General features: G+C 44.4%; 1 protein-coding gene across 1 annotated transcript in view; it reads left to right on the plus strand.

Moving 5' to 3' along the window:
* Window positions 1-15,702, plus strand: part of LOC115459496 (low-density lipoprotein receptor-related protein 8-like) — a 522,792-nt gene that overhangs the window by 240,965 nt on the left and 266,125 nt on the right. The window contains exon 3 of the mRNA XM_030189301.1: window positions 10,709-10,831. Coding sequence (XP_030045161.1) covers window positions 10,709-10,831 — 123 coding nt within the window. The remainder of the gene's footprint in view (window positions 1-10,708; window positions 10,832-15,702) is intronic.

The raw sequence follows: 15,702 nt of genomic DNA on the forward strand, positions 1-15,702 counted from the left end.
TACATTCAGTCTATGCGCTGATGAATGAGGTTTTCGACTCACTATTCTGTGAACAAAGTCTGAAGATAAACCCAGACAAAAACCAATTTACAATGGTTAGGAAAGGAGATACACTCTTCGCCAACACTACTACCCAAGTTAGCATGATCCACGAACACTATAAAAACAGAAATAAAGCTGCTGGGGGTCTGGATATACTCGCAGCTAACCATGTCTGTGCAAATAAATGTATGCAAACGCTTCTACAAACTGAAGCTACTTCGCCAAATCAGACATCTCTTGGATACAAAACACTTCCAGATTATCGTTCAAGCACTAGTCATAACGGTGCTAGACTATTGTAACATATAATGTATGTAGGCCTCCCAGATAAAATAATGAGAAAACTACAGATTGTCCAAAATACAGCAGCCAGACTAATAGGAGGAAGAAAATGAAGAGAACACGCCACTCCATTCCTGTGCAAATTGCACTGGCTTCCATGCAATGCAAGCGTTGAATTTAAGTTACTCACCATAATCTTCAAATGCCTTTACGAGATTGCCCCAAATTACTTACAAAAGTTTGTGCAAGGGTATCCACCTAAGAGAATGCTTAGATCCCTAACTGACATCAGATTGATTCCCCCCAAACTCTTTACCAATAATGGTCAGACAAACACCAAACTATGGGCCCCTTTTACCGCAACGGATAAAAGGTAGGTCTTGCTTTTTTGAAGGAAGTGCGGCAAGTAAAGCACTTGCTCCACAGCCATTTTGAGGGGGAGCCCTTACCGCCACCCACTGAGGTGGCAGTAAGGGCTTCCATGCTAACCCGGTAGTAATCGGGCAATGATTACCACCGGGTACACACTAGCAGTACTTACTTTTTAGCAAGCGGTAAGCCCTGGTTGGGCTTACCACCGCTTTGTAAAAGGGCCCTATATGAGTTTCTGTAGAAAATTAAAAACTTGCCTTCTTTGCAAATACTACGGGCCACAAACAAACTCTACCTAGAAACTACATGAACTTCCAACATGCACTCAATGTCTCCAAAAGGGAGTCGATCAAAGGATACATACAAACATGTCTAAGTAATGACACAGCTATCACATTTACTTGCATTTTTGCTTCCATGCTCTGACGTTGCTCTAACAGTGGTTTTTGCTGAGGGCACTCTTTAATGACAAGTCAAAGAAAAAAGTTAAATAAAATCATTGGAAAAGAATTAAAAACGATATGAAACACATGTGTTTGTAGTGCTGTTAGCTTTGTTAGTGGAACAGCATTTTTCAGTCTTGGTTGTAGTTTCTCCATATCATTATTGGTTACCAAAGACTGTGGGATTTGATTTGGTGTATATTCAAATATACTGCAGCACTTCCTCACCAATGTGGAAAGGTGAATCTGCTTTGTTGGTAAGTGCTGCGATATATTTGGACACATATTAACTATTAGGAGAAAGCTGGGTTTTATCCCCTATTGTTTCTTACCCGTGACGCAGCCATAGGGCGAAATGTGGCCGCACTGGGTAATTGTATCCATAAATGTGTCCAGCACGCCTATATCCTTTGTCTGCTTTTTGCTTACTGTTACATTGGTGTGCAGATCATCGCCTCTCTTCTTGGCTATCTTATTATTATTGTACACCATAGCGAGCCCTTCTGTTAAATTAGTAAAAAGAATTATGTACAGTATAATAAAGCCAATAAACTAAAAAGTACAATAACATTAGAACAGATAATTATACAATTCCAGCTATATATTTATTAAATTACCAGGTTTTCAAAAGCCGACAAAATCTGTGATAATCATTTCTAGTCTTAAGCCAATAGGTAAGGAAGTCCAATATCCAGGACCAACAACTCATAGTAACATAGTAACATAGTAGATGACGGCAGAAAAAGACCTGCATGGTCCATCCAATCTGCCCAAGACAAACTCATATGTGTATACCTTACCTTGAATTTGTACCTGTCCTTTTCAGGGCACAGACCATATAAGTCTGCCCAGCAGTATTTCCCGCCTCCCAACCACCAGTCCCGCCTCCCATCACCGGCTCTGGTACAGACCGTATAAGTCTGCCCTCCCCTATCCTTGCTTCCCAACCACCACCCCCTCTTCCCCCCACCTGCTCCGCCACCCAATTTCAGCTAAGCTTCTGAGGATCCATTCCTTCTGCACAGGATTCCTCTATGCATATCCCACGCATGTCCGAACTTTGCTACCGCTTTCATCTCCACCACCTCCCGCGGGAGGGCATTCCAAGCGTCCACCACCCTCTCCGTGAAAAAATACTTCCTGATATCTTTCCTGAGTCTGCCCCCCTTCAATCTCATTTCATGTCCTCTCGTTCTACCGCCTTCCCATCTCCGGAAAAGATTCGTTTGCGGATTAATACCTTTCAAATATTTGAACATCTGTATCATATCACCCCTGTTCCTCCTTTCCTCCAGGGTGTACATGTTCAGGTCAGCAAGCCTCTCTTCATACGTCTTGGAACGTAAATCCCATACCATCCTCATAGCTTTTCTTTGCACCGCTTCCATTTTTTTAACATCCTTCACAAGATACGGCCTCCAAAACTGAACACAATACTCCAGGTGGGGCCTCACCAACGTCTTATACAAGGGTATTAAAACCTCCTTTCTTCTGCTGGTCACACCTCTCTCTATACAGCCTAGCAATCTTCTAGCTACGGCCACCGCCTTGTTGCACTGTTTCGTCGCCTTCAGGTCCTCAGATACTATCACCCCAAGATCCCTCTCCCCGTCCGTGCATATCAGACTCTCCCCGCCTAACACATATGTCTCCCTTGGATTTCTACTCCCTAAGTGCATCACTTTGCATTTCTTCGCATTGAATTTTAATTGCCAAACGTTAGACCATTCTTCTAGCTTCTTCAGATCTTTTTTCATGTTTTCCACTCCCTCCGGGGTGTCCACTCTGTTGGAAATCTTGGTGTCATCTGCAAAAAGGCAAACTTTACTTTGTAAACTCCTAATAATTTCTTCTATGTGGATACCAATCTAATATATGTGGCAGCAGGCAGCTCTGTTTTATTGATAAGAATGCTCTGAGAAGGACTTAGGCTTTTAAGCCACAGTTAAGGCGACAAGTAGCAGGGACTGAAACCATGAAGGATTTTAAAAGGAAAACAAAGCAATTTAAATTCTATCCTGGCTGTAACGTGAAGCCAGTGTAACAACCTCAATAATGGAGTGACTCTATCAAATTTCGATTTATACAATATATTTTTTGCTGCTCTGTTTTGAAGCAGTTGAATGTTTGCCCTAGTTTTCCTCTTAGGGAGACCTAGATATAAGATGTTGCAATTATCCAGGTGAGGTGAGATAAGTGGCTGCAGGATTTTTTTTGCAAATCATCTAAAGAAAAATAAATGTAGACTTGGTAAAGCATTCATCAACTGAATGCAGTCCTTACTACTTCTCTAATCTGAAGGGCCATTTCCACATTAGAGTCGAGAATTACACCAACACTTGTATTTAAATCTGTTTTCATTAAATCAACCACAAAATATACAGCACAACACTCATCAACAATAATAACTATTTTGAGTCAAGCATTTATACTTTTCTTCCTCCCCCTTCCAGTCCCAAACAATAACCTTGTTCAATACAATTCAAATACTGATCAAATGATCCTACCACATGGCTTTGTTTCTTATAACCATGTGGGATTCATAAGACCCTCCCCTCCATGTACCTTACCCCCTCCCTTCCTCGCTTAAACATATTAACTGAGTCCCTAAGGGGCCCTTTTACAAAGCTGTGGTAAAAAAAAAAAAAAAAAAAAGTGGCCTGCGCTAGTTTGGATGCATGAAATTGGGTCACACTGGGCCATTTTTGTACCGTGGTGGATAAAAGGCCTTTTTTTAATGGGGCCGTAAATAGCCATGTGCTAATGTTAATTTGATGACAGCTGTCAGCTTGATTTTTATATTGCCTCACACTGCTCTTTGTTCTCACTTTTTGTAGATATATATATATTTTTTTTTATGTAAAATGTTGGATACCTGTATTTTGTTGTGTCATCAATAAAAAAAATCTTGCAACATAAAAGCAGCACGCAGCTATTTACTGTCTGATCCCTTACTGCCACCTGTTTACTTGATGGTAAGGGCTCATGCGGTAATCAGGCAGCACGCGGCAATGTGGCCGCTCTGCCAGTTACTGCTGGGAATGCACCCTGCTGTAGAAAAAAAAATATTTTCTACTGTTGGAAACAGCATGTGCCAACTTTGGAATTACCGCTGGGTGCCTGCGCTACCCACATGATAGGGAGTGGGAAGTGGACCAATGACTCCAGGGAAACAGGACTGTGGTGATAAAAGAAACAACTTTATTCACAGACTCGACACAGTACTGTGTTTCGGCCACAGACCTGCCTCGGGAGTCTCGATCAAGCCTTGAAGCTTGTATGTAATATCGGGTAGTCTTGATAAAGACTACAACAATATAATTTGGGTAATGTAGCGTCACTCTCTGGTGTACAAAAAGACATACAAGCTTCAAGGATTGATCGAGACTCCTGAGGCAGGCCTGTGGCCAAAACACAGTACTGTGTCGAGTCTGTGAATAAAGTTGTTTCTTTTATCACCAGAGTCCTGATTCCTTGGAGTCATTGGTCCACTTCCCACTCCTTATCATATGGTTTTGTTTTTCGTGGGAGTCTGTGTTCATCCGCCTAGTGGATTGCCTCCTACTGCCTGCGCTACCCCACTGTAGTGTTGATTTAGCACGTGCTACTTGTGTAGGAGATTCTATATATGGTGCCTAAAAAAAATTGGCAGTGAAATCGGTGTCAACTAACAGGCTTATTTTCGAAAGAGAAGGGCGCCCATCTTTTGACACAAATCGGGAGATAGGCGTTCTTCTCTCAGGGTCGGCCAAATCGGCATAATCGATTGTCAATTTTGGGCGTCCCCAACTGCTTCCCGTCGTAGCGACGACCAAAGTTCCCGGGGGCGTCGGAGGCGTAGCAAAGGTGGGACTGGTGCGTGCCTAACAGATGGGCGTGCTCGAACGATAATGGAAAAAAGAAGGGTGTCCCTGATGAGCGCTTGGCTGACTTGATTCATTTTTTCTTACGACCAAGCCTCGAAAAGGTGCCCCGAACTGACCAGATGACCACCGGAGGGAATCTGGGATGACCTCCCCTGACTCCCCCAGTGGTGAGTGACCCCCTCCCACCCTGAAAAAAACAACTTTAAAAACTTTTTTTTGCCAGCCTCAAATATCATATTCAGGTCCATCGTAGCAGTATGCAGGTCCCTGGGGTAGAGGTGTGTGTGTCATTGGAAGTTCAAATCCCACTGCTGCTACTTGTGATCCAAAATCCAAATAAATAAAGAGGGTGTCAGAGGCATAGCAAGGCATGGACGTCCTTCTCACAGAAACATCCACATTTTGGACGTCCTCAACTGCTGTCGCAGGGACGGAGGCATAGCAAAGGACGTCCTTCACCCATACTCCAAAAAAAAGAAAAAGACATCCCTGATGAGCGCACTTGGACTTTTTCACCTGGACTTGTATTTTTCTAAGGTCGTAGGCGGCTATTATACACGCTGCTTGTCTGCATGTATGAAGCCGTCTTTGGCATGCGCAGAGCAGCCACGCATAATGCTTGGCTGCTCTACACTGGCTTCCCCTCCTTAGGAAGGAAATCGTGTGCAAATGAACTAACAGTGAGCAGCTCATTTGCATGCAATTTCCTTCATGCATGCCCATTCCTTTCCGAATCACTAAGGACTTTTTCCGTTCAGTTAGTTCATCAGTTAGTCCACTGCAGTGCCCCCTAGGGTGCCCGGTTGGTGTCCTGGCATGTCAGGGGGACCAGTGCGAATACTGGCTCCTCCCGTGGCCAAATGAGTTGTATTTGGTCGTTTTTGAGATGGGCATCCTCTGTTTCCATTATCGCCGAAAACCGGGGACGAGCATCTCTAAGGTCGACCATCTCAACATTTATGTCGACCATCTCTAAGGTCGACCTAAATGTTGAGATTTGGGCGTCCCCAACCGTATTATCAAAATGAAAGATGGACACCCATCTTGTTTCGATAATAGCGGTTTCCCCGCCCCTTTGCGGGGACGTCCTGCGAGGACGCCCTCAGGAAAACTTGGGCTCCCCGTTCGATTATGCCCCTCTAAGTGTATTCTATAATCGGCACCTAGATTTAGACGCCGGTTACTTGATACTTCAGCACCTAAATCTGCGTGCATCCTTTTACACCAGTGAGAACTTGGTGTGAATTCCTGCAGGCAGAATTAGGCGCACTAGGCCATATTCTATAACTAGGCACGTAAATTTTGGAATGCCCATGAACTACCCATTTCCCCACCCATAACCACGTCCCTTTTTGCCTGCACGCATTAAGAAGTTCGGTGCACATCTTTACAGAATGCGCTTAGCGAGTTGTGCACCTAAATTCTAATCAGTGCCAATTAGTGCTCATTAGCTTGTTAAACCAATTAAGTTACGTGCAGTTTTATAGAATCTGGGGGACTGCGGCTTAGTAAAAGGGCCCCTAAAGTTGGGCCAATATTGGGCGCACCTGCTTAGGCATATCTTCCAGATCATTCTGAATAAAACTATGAGCTCACGATAATTCCATATATGCAAAAAGCCTTTCCACAAGAGTGTTTAGCCTGTTGTACCTCCTATAACAGCAAGGTGTGTAGTTTGTTTCTCCTAATACCAGTAAGATATAGCTGTGAGTTGCTTTATTTATAAATCGTCTAATCCCTCTGCCCCGGGCCTCCAACCTATCCATTTTATACAGTATTATTACTTCCAGTAATGGCACTCAAAAACTGAGATATCTCTACCCAATATACCTGTATGCTAGTACATCCCCATAAAGCATGAAAAAAGGTATCTGATACTTAACATTGAAGTCACTGTGCATCTGTGACTAGTCCCACCCTAAATGCCTGGGTCTGGGAGTAATAGGCCCAGTGAAGCACCCAAAACTGACACTTACAGATCCGCACCATGCATTGTCAAGTATTTGCAATATTAAATAGTTGAAATTTAAGGCCATGACCACCCCCCCCCCAAAAAAAAAAAAAAAAACCCCCAACCTACAGCCCAAGTCTAGCTCTCCAGTAACATCAGGTGATCAAACACTGTTCAGAACTCTGCTGCACGTCTTATATTCCACCAGAACCGATATACTCATATCACCCCTCTTCTCAGGTCACTTCACTGGCTTCCAATCCATTACCGCATTCAGTTCAAGCTCCTCCTCCTTACCTACAAATGTACTCAGTCTGCTGCCCCTCACTACCTCTCTACCCTCATCTCCCCTTATGTTCCCACCCGAAACCTCCGTTCACAGGACAAATCCCTCCTCTCAGTACCCTTCTCCACCACTGCCTCCAGGTTCCGCCCATTCTGCCTCGCCTCACCCTATGCCTGGAACAACCTTCCTGAGCCCCTACGTCAAGCCCCCTCCCTGCCCATCTTCAAGTCTCTGCTTAAAACCCACCTCTTCAATGCTGCCTTCGGCACCTAACTCTTACCTTCAGGATATCTGGACTGCCCCAAATTGACTGCCCCCATCGTATCGTCTACTCACTTGTCCTTTAGATTGTAAGCTCTTTGAGCAGGGCCTGTCCTTTTATGTTAAATTGTACAGCGCTGCGTAACCCTAGCAGCGCTATAGAAATGTTAAGTAGTAGTAGTAGTAGTTGTACTTAAAGGGACTTCCTTATAACCAGTCTCTGGGCCTCTCTCTGGAATAGGAATTCCCTTACCTACTCATAACAATACAGTTTTTTCAATGTTCAGTTTACGAGCATGAGCATTCATCCGTGTCAAAATTCTACTAAAACCATCCAGTCAAGTAAGCATGTGTCTTAACTACTGAACTGTTAATTTGCACATCATTATCAGAAATAAAATAGGATAATCCTATAGTCTGAATCTCTTCCCCAAGGAAACTAAGAAAAACATTAATATAGGGGAGAGAAGAGAACTTTGGACCACCACAATCAGAGAACTAAGCCCTCAATATTTCTCCATTTCGGCTAACCCTATATCAATGATTTGTTTAAAAATAAAACCATTTCCACGCAGTTCCAGTGATACCTAACGCCTCAAGTTTACTTAACAAAATATCATGATTCACCATATCAAATGCAGAAGCTAAAACTAGTTGCATCAAGAAGGCTGCTTTACCCATGTCTAGAATTTGCCTAAGTTTTGAAAATAATACATGTAAACGTGCTTCTGTGCTGTAATTTCAAAAAACCCTGTTGTGTTAGATCCACAATATTAAAATGCCATAGGTAGTGTTGCAATTGTGATGTCACTAGTGACCCCCACAATCTTGGCCAAGAAAGGAATACTAGCAATTGGTAGAAAATTAGTGCTCAAATTAATATCTTTTACCAGTATCCTTCAAAATAGGAGTTAGCATAATAAGCTGGAAAGCTGTCCAATTCAAAACTCAAATTTGCCGAAGAAGCTAGTCATAAAAAGCCTTTAGCTAGAGTCCCAGGGCATGGATTAAAATGATCAATACCCTTTATCAAATTGAAGGGTCCTTTTACAAAGGCGCAGTAGCATTTTTAGTGCGTTCTAAAAATAGGCATGTGCTAAACGCTAGAGACGCCCATATATTCCGATGTCTCTAGTGTTTAGCATGCACTAAAAACACTAGCGAGCCTTTGTAAAAGGACCCCTGACTGACTAATTCAGCTGGATAAACCTATCCCATATTTGATTATATTTGGCAATTAAAATTCAATGCGAAGAAATGCAAAGTGATGCACTTAGGGAATAGAAATCCACGGGAGACGTATGTGTTAGGCGGGGAGAGTCTGATAGGTACGGACGGGGAGAGGGATCTTGGGGTGATAGTATCTGAGGACCTGAAGGCGACGAAACAGTGCGACAAGGCGGTGGCCGTAGCTAGAAGATTGCTAGGCTGTATAGAGAGAGGAGTGACCAGCAGAAGAAAGGAGGTTTTAATGCCCCTGTATAAGACGTTGGTGAGGCCCCACCTGGAGTATTGTGTTCAGTTTTGGAGGCCGTATCTTGCTAAGAATGTAAAAAGAATTGAAGCGGTGCAAAGAAAAGCTACGAGAATGGTATGGGATTTGCGTTACAAGACTTATGAGGAGAGACTTGCTGACCTGAACATGTATACTCTGGAGGAAAGGAGAAACAGGGGTGATATGATACAGACGTTCAAATATTTGAAAGGTATTAATCCGCAAACGAACCTTTTCCGGAGATGCGAAGGCGGTAGAATAAGAGGACATGAAATGAGATTGAAGGGGGGCAGACTCAAGAAAAATGTCAGGAAGTATTTTTTCACAGAGAGAGTAGTGGATGCTTGGAATGCCCTCCCGCGGGAGGTGGTGGAAATGAAAACGGTAATGGAATTCAAACATGTGTGGGATAAACATAAAGGAATCCTGTTCAGAAGGAATGGATCCTAAGGAGCTTAGCTGAGATTGGGTGGCAGAGCCAGTGGCGGGAGGCGGGGATGGTGCTGGGCAGACTTATACGGTCTGTGCCAGAACCGGTGGTGGAAGGCGGGGCTGGTGGTTGGGAGGCAGGGATAGTGCTGGGCAGACCTCTACGGTCTGTGACCTGAAAAGGACAGGTACAAATCAAGGTAAGGTATACACAAAAAGTAGCACATATGAGTTTATCTTGTTGGGCAGACTGGATGGACCATGCAGGTCTTTTTCTGCCGTCATCTACTATGTTACTATGATTAGTTGGAACATCCTGCAAGCTATCTAATGACAATCCCCCCCTCAATTAGCTCTACATTTCTATAATTAAAATCCCCAAACTATTGTATAATTGAGGCAATCTTATCCTCAAAAAAACATCCATAAGCTCAGCAGATTGCATAGGTGGAATAACCCCATTTCCCATGGACATGGTTCCTGTGGTGTGGAGGTGGCTTAGGCAGGTCAGCCAGCGGTGGGAAGAGTCTGCATTGCACAACCCGTTCTGTGGACCTTAGTTTCCAGTACTGTCAGCCTAGCAATTTTCAGGCACCCTGAATTCACTACAAACAGTGATTTTTCTGTATCTAAAGGAGTGACCCATATCATGATTGTGGGTCATCTTCAGTCTCCTAATTTCTGGTGGTGTGATCATACCAGTGATGTGCTGGAGCAGGCTCTCACAGGCTCACAAGAGCCGGTTGTTAAGTTTTGAAGAAGTTTGGGAGCCGGTTGTTAAAGTAGGGCCCTCCATGGCTACTTTAACAACTGGCTCCCAAAATGTGAATTCTCTTTTACTTTGCTGGTGGGGATGCTGAGCCCTGCCAGCCATGTAAATAGACTGCTGCTGCTCCCCACTCCTTGTTTCCAGCTCTGAGCAGCAGGCTGGGACTTCTCCAGCATGTGAGAGAATTTCCAGCATGCTGCTCAGAGCAAGACGTTGGGAGTGGTGGCAGTCCATTTATTGGCTGCCAGCAAAGGTATGCCTAGCGTGCCCGCACGAAGGGAGGGAGGAGAGAGAGGCAAGTGTTGCTCCCCCGGCCACCCCTGGCCCTTCCAACTGCAGAGCTGGCTATGTCCGGAGAAAGAGCCTGTTGTTAAAAATTTACCAGCACACCCCTGGAACATACCATTATACCTACACACAAGCTGTGACCGAACATCACAGGGTTTCAAAAGAATGGTGAGCTTGTCCTAATTCCAGCAAGATATTTCAGTGGAACTGTTCTTTCTTTTCAGCAAAGAATACTTGTGCTGAGACAGACTTCACCTGCAACAATGGACACTGCATCCCCATGCGATGGAAGTGTGATGGAGAGGAGGAGTGCCCCGACGGATCAGATGAATCAGAAGTGGCGTGCAGTAAGTAGCCCAGTTAGAAATGTGCAGTTTAAGAAGCCAGAGCACAGGCTGCATGGTGTCATGAGGACAGAATGATAGTAGTGTGCATACAGTTTACTTGCCAATGGGCTCACATCGCTTGGCTTAGTTTGAAAGAGGCCCTCATGATAATTCTGCTCACTGGCATGTTGAGGGACTTGGGTTTTATTCTAAGCTGTGGAGGCGCTGGTGTCAGCCATCAGTCAGTGGCAACATTTTTGCATGTAATAGTGTTTCATGGAGGTAATGTTGTCAGCAATTTGAATGTAAAAGGACTGTGGGGGTATATTCAAGTAGGTGCTGGGCAGTGGCGTTCCTAGTGGGGCTGACACCCGGGGCGGATCGCCGATGCGCAGCGCCCACCCCCCGGATGCAGCGCGACACCCCCCCCCCCGGTGAAAGGCCACACCCCCCCCCCGGGTGCACGCCGCTGGGGGGGGGGGGGGGGGGGTGCCGCGCGCAGCCTGTCCTCCGTTCGTTCCATGCTTCTTCTCTGCTCCGGAACAGGAAGTAACCTGTTCCGGGGCAGAGAAGAAGCATGGAACGAACGGAGGACAGGCGCGCGCGGCACCCCCCCCCCCCAGTGGCGTGCACCCGGGGCGGACCGCACCCACCGCCCCCCCAGGAACGCCTCTGGTGCTGGGAACATGTAGGGCCTAACTTTGTAATGTACCTGTAGGGTTATGTAATTAAATGTTTAAATTTAAGGTTCATGGATCTGTACAGTGTGTTACACCATCATGTTTATCGTTCATTTACTAGACCGTCACTTGTTACAAAAGTAAATCAGAACGGTTTACAATATAATATAACATTAAAATATAGCATTAAAAAATAGTAAATAAACATACTCTGAAATCCATTTGTGACAGGAAAGCACAACAAAACAGACATCCTTCATACAAATTTCACAAACTATGATCGTAATCCCTTCCTTCTCTTGTCTTTATATTAAAAATTATTTTCAAATGAATCTTGAAAAAATGTGTTGTTAAAATTTTGCGAAAGTGAATATAGGAATCTTCAAGCCTAAGCTCTTTAGGAAGACAATTCCAGAGTGTAGGGGCCATAGATGTTCGCGTTGATTCCCATCTAGCTTTAGATGGAGATGGAATTACCAGTCTGTTGTCTGTCAATGACCGAAGTGTCCGAGTCGGTGTATAAGGAATAATGAGATTAGACAAATATGATGGACTAGATAAATAAAATGCTTTATGTGTCAATGTAAGAAGTTTGAATTTTATCCTAGCTTCTATTGGGAGCCAGTGCAGTTGATATAACAGTGGAATAACCCTGTCATATTTTGAAGCTCTACAAATAATGCGTGCTGCTGTATTTTGAATCATTTGTAATCGTTTTAAATTAAGTTTTGAAAGACCTGCATACACTATATTACGATAGTCTAAATGTGATATAAGCATAAGTTAACGTACATGATGAAGGTTTATTTAGAGGATTTCTTATTGAGCGTGTAGTTTGCGCAGTTGATAAAAAGATTTCTTTATCACATCAGATATTTGCTCACTGAAGGATAAGGAAGAGTCAATAATAATACCTAGATATCTAAATGACTGTACCGTAGGTTAAGTTTCTTTAACACGCTTCTCAATGCACATTGAGGACAAACTTTTCATATCCCTAGGCTGTAAATATAACGTTTTATAGTCTTCCATTGCTGTGAGACAAATAGATGGAAATGTAAAGCTGTTAAAAACAGAGATCATGGTGACAGATCAGAACCTTAAGGTCTCTCCAGTTTGCCCAATTTCATTCTGCATGTCGTACTTAAGAACATAAGATATAGCCATACTGGGTCAGACCAATGGTCCATCTGGCCCAACATCTTGCTTCCAACAGTGGCCAATCCAGGTCACAAGTACCTGGCAGAAACCTAATTAGTAGCAACATTCCATGCTACCAATCCCGGGGCAAGCAGAGTCTTCTCCCATGTCCACCTCAATAACAGACTATGGACTTTTTCCTCCAGGATCTTCTCCAAACCTTTTTTAAACCCAGGTATGCTAACTGCTGTTACCATGAGTTCCTTTGCTTGCTTTATCTTTGAGTGAAAAAACATTTCCTCCTATTTGTTTTAAAAGTATTTCCATGTAATTTTGTTGAGTGCCCCCTGGTCTTTGTACTTTTGAAAGAGTGAAAACTACTACTACTTATTATTTCTGTAGTGCTATTAGATGTACGCAGCACTACACATTATATGCAGGTACTTTCTCTGTCCCTAGAGGGCTCACAATCTAAGTTTTTGCACCTGGAACAATGGGAGGGGTAAGTGACTTTGCCCAAGGTCACAAGGAGCTGCAGTGGGAATCAAACCCAGATCGCCAGAATCAAAGGCTACTGCACTAACCATTAGGCTACTCCTCCACTCATATGTGAACTGGCTAACAACACCACAAGGAGTGAAGGTGGGAATCAAACCCACGTCATCTGGACTAAAGCGTGCTGCACTAACCATTACCCGTTCTACTCAGGATTTTTATAAACCTCCCATCATATCCCCCCCTCAGCCGTCTCTTTTCCAAGCTAAAGAGCCCAAACCTCTTTAGTCTTTCCTGATATGGGAGGCGTTCCATCCCCTTTGATCGCTCTTCTTTGAACCTTTTCTAATTCCACTATATCTTTTTTGAGATAGGGCGACCAGAATTGAACACAATACTCAAGGTGAGATCACACCATGGAGTGATAAGGAAGCATTATAATATTCTTGGTCTTATTTTGCATCCCTTTCCTAATAATTCCTAGTATCCTGTTTGCTTTTTTGGCCGCCGCCACATACTGGGCAGCAGATTTCAGCATATTGTCTACAGTGGCACCTAGATTTTTTTTTTTTTTCCAATGCCGAATCCTAAGGTGGACCCTCGCATCAGGTAACTATGATTTGGATTATTCTTCTCAATGTGCATCACTTTGCATTTGTCCACATTAAATTTCATCTGCCATTTGAATGCCCAGTCTTTCAATTTCCTAAGGTCTTCCTGTAGTTTTTCAGAATCTGCATGTGTTTTGACAACTTTGAATAGTTTTGTGTCATCTACAAATTTAATCATCTCACTCCTTGTTCCGTTTTCCAGATCATTTATAAATATGTTAAATAGCACCAGTCCCAGTACAGATCCCTGCATCACTCTACTATTTGCCCACCTTCATTGAGAAAAATAAATGTCTAATCTCTGCAACACAACCAAACTAAAGCACGTAATGGACATAACACAACTCTTCCGTTCTCCGATTCCCTAATGTGGCTGTGCCGCATGAACTTGATCTTACCACATCACCACCCTGTATTTGTTCACACCGGAGCCTACAAAGGCCTCTCCGGTACTATGTAAGCCACATTGAGCCTTCAAATAGGTGGGAACATGTGGGATACAAATGTAATAAATAAATACAATGGCCATTTAATCCTACCCTCTGTTTTCTGTCCAATAACCAATTCCTAATCCACAGACTGACATTGAGGCTCATTTTCAAAGCACTTAGCCTCCCAAAGTTCCATAGAAACCTATGGAACTTAGCCTCCCAAAGTGCTTTGAAAATATGCCTCATTGCCTCCTATCCTATGACTTTTAATTTTCTCAGGAGTCTCTCATGAGGAACTTTGTCAAATGCTTTCTGAAAATGTAGATACACTACATCAACTGGCTCACCTTTATCCACATGTTTGTTTATGCCTTCAAAGAAATGAAGCAAATAGGTGAGACCAGGGCCAGTCTTAGGCCGAGGCGGCCGCATAGGGCACCGCGCGGCGCGCCTCAGTCAGCCTTGACCTAGTTCCGCCCGGGGATCGCCGCCGCTTGTCCGAACTGCCCGCCCTCTTCTCTCCCCCATGATCGATCATCAATCCCTTTCCTTTTTTGCTTTTAAATTTACCTCCAGTCCAGCAGCGTCAGTGAAAGCGCTCCCAGCCAGTAAAAGCGCTTCTCTTTGCTGTGTCCCGCCTTCTTCTGACGTGACGTCAGACGAAGGCGGGACACAGCGAAGAGAAGCGCTTTTACTGGCTGGGAGCGCTTTCACTGACGCTGCTGGACTGGAGGTAAATTTAAAAGCAAAAAAGGAAAGGGATCGATGATCGATCATGGGGGAGAGAAGAGGGCGGGCAGGGGAAAGAGGGACATGGATGGGATGGCAGGGCTCAGGGAGAGAGGGGAATTGCTGGATACATGGGTGAATGGAGGGGGGCAGGGGAGAGAGGAACAGATGGGAGGGCAGGGCCCAGGGAGAGGAGAAATTGCTAGAAATGGAGGGGAAGGGAGAGGGGACAATTACTGGATGTGGATGGAGGAGGGAAGGGCAGAGAGGGCCAAGGATGGACTTGGATGGGATGGCAGGGCCCAGGGAGAGAGGGGAATTGCTGGATACATGGGTGAATGGAGGGGGGCAGGGGAGAGAGGAACAGATGAGAGGGCAGGGCCCAGGGAGAGGAGAAATTGCTGGGAGGGGAGGGGAGAGAGGAGAATTGCTGGATGTGGATGGAGGAGGGAAGGGCAGAGAGGGCCAAGGATGGATTTGGATGGGATGGCAGGGCCCAGGGAGAGGAGAAATTGCTGGAAATGGAGTGGAGGGGAGAGAGGAGAAATGCTGGATGTGGATGGAGGGCAAATTGTTGAATTTAAGGGCTGGATCGGAACACTTTGAAGGCAGATGCTGAAACTGGAGAAAGGATAGGGACAGGGCTACAGATGGTAGACAGAACACATAAGGACACAGGAGGATGGTGGACACGGTGAGAGAAAAAATATCAAACGGAAAGAAGACACTGCATAAAACAGAAGACACTGGGACCAAAGCGAATAGAAAAACTAAATGATCAGACAACAAAGGTAGAAAAAAAGTAT

This window comes from Microcaecilia unicolor, unplaced genomic scaffold (assembly GCF_901765095.1).
Source record: "Microcaecilia unicolor unplaced genomic scaffold, aMicUni1.1, whole genome shotgun sequence".
NCBI lineage: Eukaryota > Metazoa > Chordata > Amphibia > Gymnophiona > Siphonopidae > Microcaecilia > Microcaecilia unicolor.